Source organism: Thunnus maccoyii, chromosome 5 (assembly GCF_910596095.1).
Source record: "Thunnus maccoyii chromosome 5, fThuMac1.1, whole genome shotgun sequence".
Lineage (NCBI taxonomy): Eukaryota > Metazoa > Chordata > Actinopteri > Scombriformes > Scombridae > Thunnus > Thunnus maccoyii.
Genome location: NC_056537.1, coordinates 19,625,937 through 19,642,802, shown reverse-complemented (window position 1 = coordinate 19,642,802; position 16,866 = coordinate 19,625,937). Strand labels below are relative to the sequence as shown.

At 38.5% G+C, this 16,866-nt stretch overlaps 3 protein-coding genes across 3 annotated transcripts; 2 read left to right on the top strand and 1 right to left on the bottom strand.

Moving 5' to 3' along the window:
• Positions 1 to 1,076: 1,076 nt before the first annotated feature.
• On the top strand, positions 1,077 to 2,719 carry LOC121897934 (RNA-binding protein 28-like). The gene is made up of 6 exons (XM_042412736.1): positions 1,077 to 1,180; positions 1,287 to 1,445; positions 1,668 to 1,817; positions 1,997 to 2,071; positions 2,175 to 2,262; positions 2,557 to 2,719. Exons 1-6 carry the CDS (start codon positions 1,163 to 1,165, stop codon positions 2,694 to 2,696), a joined length of 630 nt encoding a protein of 209 aa, XP_042268670.1. The 5' UTR covers positions 1,077 to 1,162; the 3' UTR covers positions 2,697 to 2,719.
• Positions 2,720 to 3,836: 1,117 nt separating this feature from the next.
• LOC121897932 (RNA-binding protein 28-like) lies at positions 3,837 to 14,972 on the top strand. The gene is made up of 20 exons (XM_042412735.1): positions 3,837 to 4,209; positions 4,667 to 4,813; positions 4,917 to 5,041; positions 5,179 to 5,254; positions 5,377 to 5,469; positions 5,589 to 5,660; positions 5,818 to 5,920; positions 6,007 to 6,236; positions 6,330 to 6,396; positions 6,558 to 6,667; positions 6,759 to 6,832; positions 6,960 to 7,095; positions 7,623 to 7,687; positions 7,793 to 7,951; positions 8,165 to 8,314; positions 8,494 to 8,568; positions 8,672 to 8,759; positions 9,053 to 9,188; positions 11,076 to 11,190; positions 14,447 to 14,972. The coding sequence occupies exons 1-20, from the start codon at positions 4,092 to 4,094 to the stop codon at positions 14,585 to 14,587; spliced, it is 2,280 nt and encodes a 759-aa protein (XP_042268669.1). The 5' UTR covers positions 3,837 to 4,091; the 3' UTR covers positions 14,588 to 14,972.
• Positions 14,973 to 15,912: 940 nt separating this feature from the next.
• Positions 15,913 to 16,490, bottom strand: LOC121897832 (leptin-like). The gene is made up of 2 exons (XM_042412578.1): positions 16,344 to 16,490; positions 15,913 to 16,248 (listed from the first exon to the last, which is right to left on the bottom strand). The coding sequence occupies exons 1-2, from the start codon at positions 16,488 to 16,490 to the stop codon at positions 15,913 to 15,915; spliced, it is 483 nt and encodes a 160-aa protein (XP_042268512.1).
• Positions 16,491 to 16,866: the final 376 nt, after the last annotated feature.

Below are 16,866 nucleotides of genomic sequence, written 5' to 3'. Positions count from 1 at the left end.
TTAAATTTCCACCTAGATGTTTCTCAAAAAAAAGGACATAAACACACAAACAGATTAATTCTCTGTAACAGCAGATGTATGGAAAAAGAATCTGTAAACATGAGTAAAACCAAAATGGAGAGAAACTGGAATAAAAGTATACTGATGAAACATATCACCATGGATCATACAGGACATGTTGGAGCTGGAGCATAGGCATTACCATAAAAACTGAAGATTAGACTAATAACAGTGTCTGAATTTAAAGCTGAGGTAATTACTATGACTTAGAACTACAAAGCTATCTGTGAAGGTAAACCTGTGGTTCAAAACAAGACACCAGTAATTTTCTCTAGACAGTCAAAGCTCTTTCTATTTTCTAAATGCATCTCAGATCATAGTTAATGTTCCAGACGCAGTAGAACACGCTTTGAAATGCAGAAAAACAGGGAGATAGATATAGAAACTAAATTAATAGGAACACTTTGAAAGTGGACTGGATGAGAGATTAAAATTGAGAATGAGCAAGGAAATATACACTTTAGAGAGGCTTAATGGGAGCAAACTTAGTCCCCCTTGATTCAAAAATGTGTTTTGCTTGTTGTTACTTCACTTGGATGTTTGAGCTTCACTGTGGAGAATGATGTTTGTGTAGAGTTTGACACTTTCCACTTTCAGCACATTCATCTGCTGAAAGTGAAAAGTTTCTCTGAGCTTGTTAATAATTTGATTTTAAGGGTTGGACCTATGAGAAGGATTTTTGACATCACAACTAGTTTGGAAGCCAATCCTCATCCAGTATTCAATTTAACAAGTGTGATGTAGAAACTTGAAGCCTCCAGTGCACAAACACTGAGAATGGACTATACAGTGAAGCAGGAGACATCTTGTGTCCAACAGTTAAACTTTTGAAATTAATCGTATTTGCATATTCATATATTCTGGAATTTTTAATGAGAGAAAAGAAGACGTCATTTTAAGGATCTTAATTCGAGCAAAGTCATGTCTGGCTCGTGATGTGCCTATTAATAAAAGTATGAGAACAGGTTTAGTTGTCACACTCCTTTCTTGAATTGCTTCCAGGTCTTTTCATTTTATTTATCTTATTCTTTTCTTACTCCATTATTATCACCCAGTGATCCGTGCTGGAACCAAAGCTGCAGAGGGTGTGTCTGAGGCAGACATGATCAAGAGAACCAGAGTGAGTCTTTATAATTAACCTTTTCAGACCTTTCTGTTAAGAGAACACATTTTAGAACATAACTTTCCTCTTATGTTGACACTTGTGTGTTTGCTGTTCCCCATAGTTTGAAGAAGTAAAGAAGGCAAAGCTTCGGGACATCAAAGTTTTTGTGTCGAAGACTCGTCTCTGTGTTCATAATCTGCCCAAGTCAGTGGATAATAAAAAACTCAAAGCACTTTGCCTTCAAGCAGTAAAAGGAAGTCAGAGAGTCCGCATCACAGAGGTGAGAAACAATATGGCATACTGGTAGACAGCAGTCTTAAATAGATTTTTATAGTGCTGCAGCTTTGTAAAACATGCCTGGCAATAGTTTGTACAAGTAGTATTATCAATATATTAGCCTGTTGTGTATAAAAAAAAAAAAAAAAGAAGATATTTGACCAGTAGAGGGTGGTGTTGTCATTTTTGTTCATGGTGTGTGCACGTCTATCATTTCCCTTTTCAGTGTAGGGTCATGTATGACAAGAAGCCAGAGAGGGGTCAGGTGATGGGACAATCACTTGGTTATGGCTTTGTCCAGTTCCAGGACCACGAACATGCTCTCAGTACGCTTCGTTACCTCAACAACAACCCCGACATCTTTGGCTCACACAAGGTACATTTTGGCAGCGGATTACCTCATAAGCTCAAAAACTGCTCGTTGTGTGCTTTGTTGCAATTGTATTGATTTACCTCTTTCAGATTTTTAGGCTTACATTGTTACTTGATTTCTTTTCCTGGTCCATGAGTAATCTTTTACTTGTTCATAACTATGTCTGTTATGTCATCCTGCAGAGACCTATTGTCGAGTTCTCCCTGGAGGATTCAAGGAAACTCAAAATAAAAGAAATCCGACAACAAAAAAACAAGGTGCGTTTGTATCAATTTGTGTGATAGTTAAGGGCTTAGAACCTCCATCCAGTTTGAGAAATGTTTTATTCTAAATGGAAAGCATTGTGTGCATTTTTTACAGGAGTTTTTCAGAAAACAGCCTTTAAAAGGTGGAGTGAAACCTCATTCCCAAAAAACACAGTCTTCATCAGAGCTGACAGGAGAGCGAGGTAAGAAAATATATATTTTTCTGGATATGTTCTTTTATTATATTATAACTTATTTTTTGGTTTTATTAACTGAACTTAACAATGGAAAAGTGATTAAAAAACATGTTATACTGTCACAGTGAAGGTACAGTACACACAGTAGTGCTGTGGAATATGGAAACCATATTGTCATTGGCTGTAACACTGAGTTTAATTAAACTCAGTGGAACATGGCCAGTTCATATTTGCTGTTATCCATTTACATCCTTCTTAATCTTCTTGATTCTCTCCCGACCACTTTTCTGTGTTTTTCAGCTCCTCATCAAAACCAGAGACAAAACAGACACGTCGGCTTCCAGACCAACCCTGAGGTGGAGCATGTAGATTTGGGAGACGGAAAGAAACGGAAGAAGGTTCTACCTTTCGCCTCACACCGAGGACCTAAAATCAGGTAAAGTTATTATTCATTTTTACTAGTCTCCTGTTTGATGTCTCCTGAAACTTGAAGCCTCTAGTGCACAAACACTGAGAATGGACTATACAGTGAAGCAGGAGACATCTTGTGTCCAACAGTTAAAAACTCGTATTTGCATATTCATATATTCTGGAATTTTTAATGAGAGAAAAGAAGACGTCATTTTAAGGATCTTAATTCGATAATTTACCATTTTTTTGTGGAAAAACCATATTAGACAGAATTTGAAGGTAAGGTAGTTGCTTGAATGTCAGCGAGTACAGCTGCTAACAAACCTACACCCTTTACATTTTTCAACGACAAGCCTTGCTGGAAATTATACTGTCCCCCCATTCTCCTCTGTAGTGAACTGCATGCGATCGCCCCAATATGAAGGGCCATCCTAAAGACTTTGGATTGGTTCTGCAATGCAGGTTTTTTTTTTTTTTTTTTTAAACTCTCTTAATTGTTTCCACCCAGTTTTAACAACAAAAGCTGAGAGATTGTCTTCAGTCTCTAGTTGAGGGAAGCTTTTGGAGACTGACTTGTGAGTCTGGAAATTATTATTCAAGGTCGGGTAATTTATATACATCTTAAAATATGTCTGGAGGCAATATTTAAATTTAAACCTCATTAACAGGAACTCCCCCAAAAAACTGATAAACAATACCATCTATTTTAACTGTTTCAGGCACTCCTTTCTTCACCCATCATGGTTTTTAGGCACAGTGGCTTTAACTTTTGTAGGGGGTTGAATGTACTGTTGTCTCAAAAAGTCCTCCCACTGAACTGCTGTGTTGAGTAAATTGCATATTAATTATTATACATAACTATTATTATTATGTATTATACATAATAATTAATATGCTGAAAATAATATACATAATTAAATGAGGGAAGGATTAGATGACATTTTAAGGATTTTAAAGTGGTAATCATACTTTTTTTGGTGGTTAAAATATTACACACATTATTGTTCCAAACAGAGTATTTTTTTGTCTTAATACATGCGTGGAGTAGATCTTTAAATATTTGGGCAGGGAAATACAGTGTGAACAGGAGTGCAACAGGTTTTTGGGACAGTGGGCGGCGATATTAAGCAGCTTTCTACGGGTAAAACCAAAAAGAAGAAGAAGTAGCCTCGATGACGATTTCCGTTCGTTTTCCAAGATGGCTGCCCACGTTTATAAACATGCGATCTAACTTGGTCGCTGTCGGTGTTGGAATGAAATAGCTTTATAGCATTCATTCATCTCACTGATTCGTGTAACATTTGATATTTAGAGACCTACTTTCAGTGTTGAACGGTTGACAGTTTAGAGATCAGTTTGCGGTTTATTATCGAGCTAGAAAGTGTTACATTAGCGTGCTAACGTTAGCCTGGCAGCGGAGAGCCATGCCAGCACAGACTCTATTCATCGGTTCTCTGCCAGCTTCGGCTTCAAATGAACGCCTTGAGGAGATATTCTCTGAGATTGGTCCTTTAAAGCAATGCTTCGTGGTCAGAGAGAAAGGTAATACTCTTATATAAGTTAACATGGAAATGAGTAACTTAAGCTTAATGGAGATGGACCATACAGAGTGACATTTGAGCCTGTCAGTGTAAAAAATGCTTTACTAAATAGTTACAGTACAATTAAACATAAATGCAAAGTGGTGGAACGTGACTAAGTACATTTACTAAAGTACTGCTCTTACACAATAATATTTATACATGTATGATACATATAATACTCTAAATTGGGCCATTTTGCATAATGAGTACTTTTACTAACCCTTTTGATACTTTAATTACATTTTTCTGATAATATTTTGTACTTTTACTTAAGTAAGATTTTGAATGCAGGACTTTTACTTGTAATTGAGTACTTTTTCACTGTAGTATTGCTACTCTTACTTATAAAATCTGAGTTTTTCTTCCACCACTGCATAAATGACAACATAAATAATATATTTGTCTTTATAAACCAGGCTCAGAAAAATGTCGGGGTTTTGGCTATGTCACATACTCCATGGAGGAGGATGCACAGCGAGCCTTGAAAGAAATAAAAGAATATGACGGACAGAAGCTTTCTGTGACAGTGGCAAAGAAGAAAATAAAAGACAAAAAGAAAACAGGTGTGTATGATGGCATGTCCAAAACTAGCAACTAGCAAACTAGCAACTGGGAGAGCTTTCACACCATGTCTACTGATAACTATGCTCATGTCATTTCATTTAGCACCGAAAGAGCCAGCACCAGAATCAGCACCAGCTCCAGCGCCAAGTAGAAGTGAGGAGAAATCCAAAGGCTTCAGGAAAAACAGTCTGAAAGCGAGACTCATCATAAGGAATCTCAGTTTTAAGGTGCAATATGTTACAAAGTTGTGACATGCATCAGTTGATAAGCACACTTTGATTCATGTGCAGAATGTCACAGTTACCTAATTGCTGTGGTAAACTCATTGCTTGACCTGTAGCGCATTACATGTATTGTGTTACAGTGCTCAGAGGAGGATCTGAAGCAAGTTTTTGCCAAGTTTGGAACAGTTCTTGAGGGCAAAATCCCCCTTAAACCTGGTAAGAATGGTTTAAATTCTTACTGGATATGCAAATAAGCCACACAAGTAAACAATGTAGGTTGTGTGGTTATTTTCTTTTTTATTTTTGTAACTTATCATATTTTTTCATTCTTTGTACAGATGGGAAGATGCGCGGGTTTGCATTTGTCCAATTTAAAAATGTGTCTGAGGCAGCGAAAGCGCTTAATGCTATGAACCTGAAAGAGATTAAAGGTTAGTGACTGAGACACTTACATTGCTGTTGTGTGAGAACCACTGTTCATTGTCGACATCTCTTTTGTTCAGTTTGTGTAATGTGACTATGTTTATAGTTGTTACTGTTTCATTCAAAGGTCGGCAGGTAGCAGTTGACTGGGCTGTGCCTAAGGACAAGTTTGTTGCCACACACCCAACTTCCAGTGCAGGTAATCATTAGTACTGTTAAAACAGCCACTTCTCTTTTTATGATACACAACAAATTACTTTCATTATTCATAAAGTAAATGACAAGTAAAAACTTGAGTCATCAGTCTACACCAAAATAGAGATAATATCATTAATGCTGTTTTGTTTACTTTGCAGGAAATAAGAAGACAGAGGAAGCAGCTGCAAAAAAGTCGGACACAGAGAGTGACAGTGAAGACGAGGATGAAGAAAAGGACCAAACAGCTCCTGAGAAGATGAAGTGTGAACCTCAAACATGTGTTGCACTGTTAATATGCTGCTTGGTGTTGAGATTGGTTAACAATTTTATACCAAATCTTTCCATAGGGTCAGTTCAAAAGCAGCTGTGCAGCAGGTGGAGGAATCACAATCAGATGATGAAGAAGAACAAGACAGTGAGGAGGAAGAGGAGGAGGAGGATGATGATGATGATGATGATGATGGTGATGTATCCCAGGAGGGAGAAGACGATAAGAGTAGCCTTGGTTCACATAATGATCAAGATGAGAGTGAGGACGAAGAGGAAGATGATGAGGATGACGAAGAAGATGAATCAGGTATAAAATTCTCAGCCCATGTTTTTGATATTTTTGCTTGTAATATAAATATTTTCTTCCATTAAAATGTTGTATTATTTTTGTTTATGCTAGCTCAAAAGAAAACCACAAGGAAACTTCTACCTTCAGATGTGAATGAAGGCAGAACACTTTTCATCAGGTTGGTGATTCTTCTCACAGCTTAACCTTAAACCCGCCCTCATTACGTTTACCTTGAACCATTTCTCCACTTGTTCTTTCATCCTCAAACTCTCTCCAGGTATTCATACTCATTAATTATCTTATTATCCTTTTTGTTCATCTCACTCCTGGCTGATTTAGGAACCTGTCCTTTGACACGGAGGAAGAAGGCCTTGAGGAAGTTCTTCTACAGTACGGAGAACTTAACTACATTAAGATTGTTCTCCATCCAGACACAGAACATTCAAAAGGTCAGTCAGCAGCGCTTGAGTACCAGACTCTTCTCCCTGTTGTTTGAGAAAACAAGCTGATGAACTCATTCTCGGTTTGTTTCTTTGCCAGGTTGTGCGTTTGCTCAGTTTAAGACTAAAGAGGCTGCAGACAGATGCATGGCTGCAGCACAGGATGAAGCAGAGGTAATAATATGCAATCTAAAATGCATACATAAATATTCTCTTGTACCTGCGTTCTTTATTTCATGGCATCATCTGTTTGTGCAGTTGATATGGATGCCTTCTTGTAACTTTGGGTTATTTGTTGCAGAACGGAGGCATCCGTGTAGATGGTAGAAAGCTGTTGATTGCAGTGGCAGTGACCAGAGAGGATGCTGCCAAGCTGAAGGTCAACAAAGTGAAAGTAGAAACAGGCACCAGGAATATGTACCTGGCCAGAGAGGGATGTGAGTAAACCTGATATATTCTCTTCTCTTCAGCCTCTGCTGACCAGCTTCTACTCTGACACTTAGGACTCTAAGCAGCAAGCAACATGACACATAAGTGATATTTTGGGATCTATAGTAGACTATAGATTAAAGATCTGCAGGTTTTTGCTGCACAGCATGTTACCACAAATTGTAAGTTGTAAAATATTAGCAAACAGCTGCCTACTTGCAGATCCAGCAAACACAGAGCGACATGAGCATCTCTTTGGGGTTGTGTCAAGTGTAAGTCCGACATTAATTCACTGTTTAGCTCTGGTTTTGTTCATCAACAAGCTCCATGTACTAGCCAGATTACATCTCAAACAAATTACAGTACTGTTAGTACTGTGTTGACAACTACTGAGCAAAGTCATGTCTGGCTCGTGATGTGCCTATTAATAAAAGTATGAGAACAGGTTTAGTTGCCACACTCCTTTCTTGAATTGCTTCCAGGTCTTTTCATTTTATTTATCTTATTCTTTCCTTACTCCATTATTATCACCCAGTGATCCGTGCTGGAACCAAAGCTGCAGAGGGTGTGTCTGAGGCAGACATGATCAAGAGAACCAGAGTGAGTCTTTATAATTAACCTTTTCAGACCTTTCTGTTAAGAGAACACATTTTAGAACATAACTTTCCTCTTATGTTGACACTTTGTGTTTGCTGTTCCCCATAGTTTGAAGAAGTAAAGAAGGCAAAGCTTCGGGACATCAAAGTTTTTGTGTCGAAGACTCGTCTCTGTGTTCATAATCTGCCCAAGTCAGTGGACAATAAAAAACTCAAAGCACTTTGCCTTCAAGCAGTAAAAGGAAGTCAGAGAGTCCGCATCACAGAGGTGAGAAACAATATGGCATACTGGTAGACAGCAGTCTTAAATAGATTTTTATAGCGCTGCAGCTTTGTAAAACATGCCTGGCAATAGTTTGTACAAGTAGTATTATCAATATATTAGCCTGTTGTGTATAAAAAAAAAAGATATTTGACCAGTAGAGGGTGGTGTTGTCATTTTCGTTCATGGTGTGTGCACGTCTATCATTTCCCTTTTCAGTGTAGGGTCATGTATGACAAGAAGCCAGAGAGGGGTCAGGTGATGGGACAATCACTTGGTTATGGCTTTGTCCAGTTCCAGGACCACGAACATGCTCTCAGTACGCTTCGTTACCTCAACAACAACCCCGACATCTTTGGCTCACACAAGGTACATTTTGGCAGCGGATTACCTCATAAGCTCAAAAACTGCTCGTTGTGTTCTTTGTTGCAATTGTATTGATTTATCTCTTTCAGATTTTTAGGCTTACATTGTTACTGGATTTCTTTTCCTGGTCCATGAGTAATCTTTTACTTGTTCATAACTATGTCTGTTATGTCATCCTGCAGAGACCTATTGTCGAGTTCTCCCTGGAGGATTCAAGGAAACTCAAAATAAAAGAAATCCGACAACAAAAAAACAAGGTGCGTTTGTATCAATTTGTGTGATAGTTAAGGGCTTAGAACCTCCATCCAGTTTGAGAAATGTTTTATTCTAAATGGAAAGCATTGTGTGCATTTTTTACAGGAGTTTTTCAGAAAACAGCCTTTAAAAGGTGGAGTGAAACCTCATTCCCAAAAAACACAGTCTTCATCAGAGCTGACAGGAGAGCGAGGTAAGAAAATATATATTTTTCTGGATATGTTCTTTTATTATATTATAACTTATTTATGGTTTTATTAACTGAACTTAACAATGGAAAAGTGATTAAAAAACATGTTATACTGTCACAGTGAAGGTACAGTACACACAGTAGTGCTGTGGAATATGGAAACCATATTGTCATTGGCTGTAACACTGGGTTTAATTAAACTCAGTGGAACATGGCCAGTTCATATTTGCTGTTATCCATTTACATCCTTCTTAATCTTCTTGATTCTCTCCCGACCACTTTTCTGTGTTTTTCAGCTCCTCATCAAAACCAGAGACAAAACAGACACGTCGGCTTCCAGACCAACCCTGAGGTGGAGCATGTAGATTTGGGAGACGGAAAGAAACGGAAGAAGGTTCTACCTTTCGCCTCACACCGAGGACCTAAAATCAGGTAAAGTTATTATTCATTTTTACTAGTCTCCTGTTTACAGTGCACAGTGTAAAGCAGCAGGACCAGACAGTATCAGTGGGCCGGTCCTCTAACTATGTGGTGACCAACTAGCGCCGGTGTTCACAATGATATTCAACCTGTCCCTGGTTCAGTCTGTTATACCCACGTGCTTCAAGAAGTCCACCATCAATCCTGTACCAAAAAAACACAAGACCAGCCTGCCTGAATGACTGCTGCCCATTGGTGCTCACCTCTGTAGTGATGAAGTGCTTTAAACAGCTGGACAAGGATTACATCTGCTCCTCACTACCCAGCACACTGGATCCACTACAGTCTTCCTACCATCCCAACTGATCAACAGAAGACGTCATAGTACACATCATCCCCGCCACCCTATCTCACCTGGACAAGAAAGGGAGCTATATGAGATTACTGTTCATTGACTACAGTTCAGTGTTTAACACCATAGTTCCCTCCAGGCTCGTCACAAAGCTCAAGGACCTGGGATTAAACACCTTCCTGATGGGCAGACCCCAGGTGGTGAGGGGAAGTGGAGATACCTCTTCTACCCTCATCCTTAAGCACCTCAGGGCTGCATTTTGAGCCCCTTGCTGTACCCCCTGTACACACATGACTGTGTAGCCACTTTTGACTCAAACACCCTCATCGAGTTTGCTGACAACACAACTGTGGTGGGCCTGATCACAGATAACAATGAAAAGGCCTATCTGAAGGAAGTAGAGGACCTGACCCGCTGGTGTCAGGACAACAACATACTCCTGAATGTCAGCAAGACTAAAGAGCTGAAAATGGACTTTAGGAAGAAACGGGGAAGGAACAACGCCCCCCTTAATATTAACGGGTCTTCGGTGGAGAGTGTGGACAGCTAAGTACCTTGGTGTCCACATCACCAAGGGCCTTACCTGAACGTACTGACTCAGTGATGAGAAAGGCAAAGCAGAGACTGTTTCACCTCAGACACTGGAGGAAATTCCGAGTTTACCCTCAAATACGGAGGAAATTCTACTCCTGCACCATCAAGAGTGTCCTGACGGGGAACATCACTGCCTGGTATGGAAAGAGCACCAAGCAGGACCATAAGGCCCTGCGAAGATTGGTTCATTCGGCTGAATGTACAATAGGCGGTGCTCTACCCTGCCTAAAGGATATTTACACCAGGTGCTGCAAGAATAAGGCTAGAAGAATCATTAAGGATCCCAACTACCCGGATAACGCCCCCTCTCCCCCTTACTCCAATCATACACATATGTTTATTACTATTCCTATTTTATTTAAACTATTTTTAATGCACAAATTGAAGGAACTGCCTGGATTGCATTTCACTGTGATTGTACTTTATATGATTACATGTGACAAATAAACTTGATTGACTGATGTATCACTCAAATCCTGACGGCAAAATAATGGTACCAAGGAGAAAAATGATCAAATTATACTTTCATCAACTGGACAGCAATATTGTTTTCATATTATTTAACTTAAGAAAGACATTTTGGCCATTTTGTCATTTCCTACCACGTTTCTTCCTTGTTTTGACATGTGTTTGCTGTTCTCATCAACTTAATGCACCTGTTGAAGTATCAGAGCCAAGTAGTGCTTCCGTCTCTGTGTTGAATTTTAAAACTTTTTAGAATTGCATGACTGGCACCAACTGACTGATGTATTTTACTCCAGTTCCTACAAATGTTAGGTGGCCTTTCCCAACTTCAGTAATTAAGTTAACCTATCATCTGTCAGATATGTACAGCTGGGGAAAACAGTGGGGAAAATATCCTGAGGAAACCAATATAAGAAAACTATGAGTCAACAGCACAGCATCAGGATGTGGTTATATATTGTGAAACACGGTCTTTTTGTCTTTTGCAGAATGCGTGACAAAGGAAAACAACAGGCCCCACCACCAAAGAAAGCAAGGCCTGGATCCAGCAGAAAGGAACGTCAAAGATGGCAGATGGAAAAACCCACACAACCCAGAAACCAGGTTTATATGTTCTTTTGTTCTATTTCTCTTACATTGGACTCAATGTATTTCTTTTTTTTTTTCATGCTAAACTGTGATTGGCTCTGACATGTAAAATGATGCTCCAGGGGAGGCTGTCCTACCTTACCAATCAACAACCAGAATGCAATATTGACATCGAGTTGGTCCAATGATAGTTTCCAGAATCCATCTTCAATTCTCTCCACTGTAAGGCAGAGTAGCAGCAGTGGATAGCTCCTTGCGTTAGCCAATGCAACAGCTGGCTTGTTGTAGCAGCCTGAAGGACTCTTTATACATCCATGGAAGGACTGTTAAGGACTGTTGTTAAGCTAATGGGAGAAATTATCTGGATTGTGCAGCGCAGCAGCAGCAGGACGCTGCCGGGGAGGCTGGAGAGAGAAGCAACCAGAGAAACAACCGGGAGAGTTAGCTTGTTTGTCATTGTTGCTAATGATATCATACTGGTTAAGCAGCAGCCATAAAGTTCTGTTAACTAACATACAAGATGACCAACAGCTACAAATGAACGTTATGACATGAATACTTCATCTCCATGAAAGAAAGAAGAGGTCAGATAGCGTGAGTCAGATACAGCTTCTCTCTCTCTGTCTCTTTAGTCGCTAATTTCATCTCTGATGGTTAAATGTCTCTCTGTGGCTTTTTTGTGTTTTTTATCTCCTTAACAAGAATGCAGCAGAGATCATATAATGTGTTGTGGGTAGTTTGCTTGTTGAAGTTACAGTGAGCTGTCTTTTTAATTGAGTGGTTGTTCAGTCACCTGTTGATGTGTGATTAGTTAATGAGTGCAGGAGGTCTGGCTGCTTGCTTCTGACAGTTTCTTTAGTTTGTTTTTAAGCTGAGCCATATATTGAGTAATAAGCTTAAAGTAACTGGAATAACAAGTGTTAACTAGTGGTGTAATGGATTGTAGTTGATCCGTGATGCGTACGGATCGCCCCTCATGGTTCGGCAGGCATATGAACTGCGGATTAATTGCAAAATTTAATGTCTCAGTTAAGACAAAGAAAACAAACTGCTGTAAGTACAAGTCATGGGCAGACAGCGTGTCGCTAACGTTAACAGGGTTTTTGAAGAGCAACGATAAAACCAGCATCTAACGGTCCGATGTGACATTTGAGTTATGTTTACCTGCTGTTTAATGTGCTGCAGCTGAGCAGCTAATTAGCATCTAGCTGCTAACTGACGTTAGTGGTGAATGTTACCATCAAGTTTTGATGATGTGGACAGAGGCTGTTTCACTCACTGTTTAAAAGAGGAAGGTTTCGTGCCTCATATTGCAATAACTGAGCATTGAATATTTTATATATTTTATTTAAACATTGGACAGCTTAAATGTTTTTTTCATTTAAGACCATGGGCAAAAGCTCCTTGCTGTTTCTTGCTGTAAGTGTGTTACAAAATTAATGGAAAACAAAGTTTTATTTGTCTCCCCCCTTTTTTTCGCTGATCCTAATAATGATCTGATCCGTGACTCAAATCCATGATACGATCCGAACCGTGAGTTTTGTGTTCATGTTAACACCCCTAGTGTTAACATGTCAGCTTTTTAGACTATATTTTGTATGTGGTGCGTATAGATCAGAGTGTGTAAGTCATGTATTTGATACATGCATTAATACTTTCTGATGTGAACCTACACTTTTAGATCTGTGAATGTTTTTTGTGTTCAATCTTTCTAGTATTCAGCACTGATCTGAACCGGTATCACATTATAAGCTTTGTGCTACTTTATATATTTCTGTATACTAAGAAAATACATAGGAAACACGTGTAAATCATGTGATATGTTGTCTGTTTTTGATGAGAGGATAAATTTGTTTTCACAATAGAACAATACTATAAATTTGAATTTCACTTTGTTGGTAAAATGACACATTTGAACCACTCCATGGCTAAAATGAGCACTTCTTTGTTTAGAGACATTATGTATATGCTAAATGTCTTTAAAGACGCAGCCTTTTCACCACTCAAGCAAATTGTTTTATTGGCATATAAAATTGCCCCCCACCCCTCCGATTTCATCAGGTGGGACAATGATATAGTTTGATGCAGTTTGTCGTAAGATTCTTCCTCTGGTCCTCCCCAATTTTTTGAGTCACCAGCCACCACTTATATATATAATGTATGTATATATATATATATATACATATATATGTATGTATATATATATATATATATATATATATATATATATATATATATGTATACTCTGTACGTGAAGACTGGGGTCATATTCTTACCACATCTTGAGGTGTTAAGCTGCTATTTTACTGATTTATTGGAAACTACTACAAATAGTTGTTGACAGTCCAAACTGTAAAAATCATTCAAGGCTTTACTGTTAGAGTAACATCAAGACTAATTTCTGTTCTGTACCAAAAACAGCCCCTAAAGACCAAATCATAACAGTCTAAAAATTGTCTACTGCTGGCAGTCAGCCTCACACAGATCAAAGATTTAACAAAATATAAAAACATGTGTCACTGTATCTCAAAAACAGTGAGTCAAAACATGGAAAAATACTGCACCAGATTAACTGATGACAGCACATTCACATTTCACAGTAGCTTGCCCATTTAAAATTTGATGCTTTGGCGCCACCAAGTGAAATTGTTGTGGGATTAACACAATACTAAGGTAAGGGAGTTTTGTACAGTAGCCCAAAATCACAGAGTTGCTAGAAAGAACTTTCCAGCATATGACACCCTGTATCCTAAGATCATCTGTTACAGCCACTATAGTATGTTTTCATTTGGCCTTAGAAAAACAAAAAAAACCCTTTACCTGGAAAAAAAGAAGACATTCAGGAAAAGCAAAAGTGCAGAAATCCCTCTTCCAGGATGGTTAGACACTTATTTTTTTTTTAAAAGACAAATTCTCACAAATGTGGCTTATTGTATTAAAATGCACTGATGAAAGCAAGTTGCTGGAACTACACTGGACAAAGCATGTTCATTATGTTGAGTCATCATGATTGGAACCTAACATTCAGATTTTATTTCATGAGATGCATTTGACAGAATTATGTTGTGGTTACATTCCTGATTTAGCATAGTTAAGCTTTGTAATTGAATGTGATATTTAGCCCCACTAATGACATCACACAGCTTGCTTTAGACACTGATCTCTGCCAGCAAGCAGGATTATTTCTGAAATAATGGCATGGAAATTTTGGTGACACTTAGAGTTTTTCCTGTTGCACCTCATAACTGTTGTTATTTTGTTTGTATTTCAGAAGGTTAAAACAGCAAAGAAGCATTTCAGGAGCAGGGATGGGGACCGTTTTGACAGCCTGGTGGAGCAGTACAAGAGGAAACTGATTGGTAACAGTGGAGCGAGCACCACCATCAAGAGAAACAAGTGGTTTGATAGTTAATTCTGTGTGTGTGTGTGTGTGTGTGTGTGTGCGTGCGTGCATGTGTGTGTGAGAGAGAGTGAGAGTGAGAGGGAGAGTCTTACATCTTTACAGCTACAACAGCAGAGTTTCTCTATATTTGAAATCCTGAAGTGTTACAATAAATTCCATGATTCTCATAAACGAGTTTGGTGTCAGATTGTACAGTATATGATGCCCATGTGTTTAACGTCCTTCATCCTGCTCTGACATTGTGTAATTTGTTCCCAATTTGCTACATTGTGTTGTTTCTGTTTATGATCTGTTTTTTCCCTCCACTGAAAGAAACTGAATCATGTAAGGGTGGCTTTTTCATGTAAATGGATTTTTTATGAAAATATATTAAAACACCTGACTTTGTGCTTTATTGTTAATCTATTCATTTTGTATTAAATCCATATTGTCTCAATCCATTATGACAGTTGACATAAATTATTTTAATACTAGTTTTTATTAAGGAGTTAATCATCAGCTGATGTGACTTCATAAACACTTCCCGCTCATGAACCCCAAATATAGAAGTGTAGCAAGAGAAGAACACCCACAAATGATATTATATATTAACCCGGACTACGTGCTTTTTTTCCCCACTTCATTCTGATCTCTCAACTCATCTTTCACTCATTACACAACCATGAAAAACTTGCATAATACAAAAAATATGCTTCATGTGAAAAATGTATTCATATTCAATAGTTATAAAAAATATGCACTTTACATAAATATACAAAATGTCATCTATGGATATAAATAGCCATTTTTGAAAAGCTGTTGATATTGCACTGAAACAAAACTTGCCCTTTACCCTTCTTGTCCTCATACAAACACATCTGTTATTTTTGGCAAGTTTCGGCCTGGTTTTGAGGAATTTCCAGGAATGACATTGCTGCTCATTGTGACGTTTCCTTTGGCTGCAGTCAACCAGACACAGCTGACTGAATTGTTCTGCAGATCTACAGTGCTGGTTGTTGATATAACAGTCGTGTCGTCACACAAACCTATATGAGCAGCTGATTTATCTTTATGTGCAAAACATAGATTAGTTATACATTCATTCAGAAACTACACATTTGCTGCAAACATCCTGGTGAAAAAGCCATTTTTGTTTCAAAATACATATTTTCTAAATAGTATATAAATAAATACATAAGTATATAAATAAGTGCAAATTCAAGAATAAATTTGAAGAATAAAGTTCAACATGGCCAGCAGGGAATGTTATCACTCACATCACTGATGGAGATTTGACAATTCTTTCCCTAAAGTCAGGCCAACAACTTACAAACACTGACCCTAATGTCAGTCTACTAGCAAGTTTTCAGGTGATCCATGTTCTTCAGCAGCTGATTGAGGACCTGCTTCACTCTCATTAGAGCCTCAATGCTCACAGTGTGAATAAACGCCTTTCGACTCTGTAGCTCCTGCAGCGGTCCAGGCACTGAGGTTTTTGTCAGATGCTTGCTGCAGGACCCCTTCACCCTCTGATCAAGATAACCCGTCAACGAAGAGATTTCAGACTTCACCTGGGAGACCCCGTTGAAGTTTTCTGAGATCAGGTTGTTATAACCCTCCAAGACCATCACTATGGAGGAAAGTCCATCCAAATTATCAGCGGGTGAAGTAAGTGTCCGGCCAGGAGGGCCCTGCAGAGAGAACATGATTAATTTAAACACCAGTTTTTGTAAAAACGTGTGTCATGTACAGACTGTGTCGCCACAGACAGAACTACAAATATTACCTGGAAGTCTTTGTTCAGCTTAACAATCAGCTGTTTAGCCATCCGTTCCACTTTCGCCTTCTCTACTTCCACTGGCAGCGGAGCAGCTGTGCCCACATTCAAAACGTGCAAAAGAGAAAATAGGATGGCCACGATGCTGTAGTCCATATTTGTAGTATTTCCCCAGTTGTACAAAATGTAGAAAAGTACTGGTATTTCTAGAAGAAGGATGAAATTGTAAAGGAACAGAGATTATTCAGGTTTTTCTTTTAGTTATTTCTCACTTGCAGTCATGCATCATTTCACTAACATGAGTTCAGATCTACATCATCATTTTATTCATGCCTCTCTCCGGTAATTTACACAATATTTGGTTATGCTTGTTTGTGATAAGGAAATCTGTGAATTTTTGACTGTGTAAACAGGTACAAAGATCACAGACTTTGGCTGACACTATTATAGTCAACCCTTCCCAAAACTCTGGTTAATGCTTGTAAAGAAAATACGGAAAGTTAAGCTCATTAAGACTCAGATTTACTGGAGC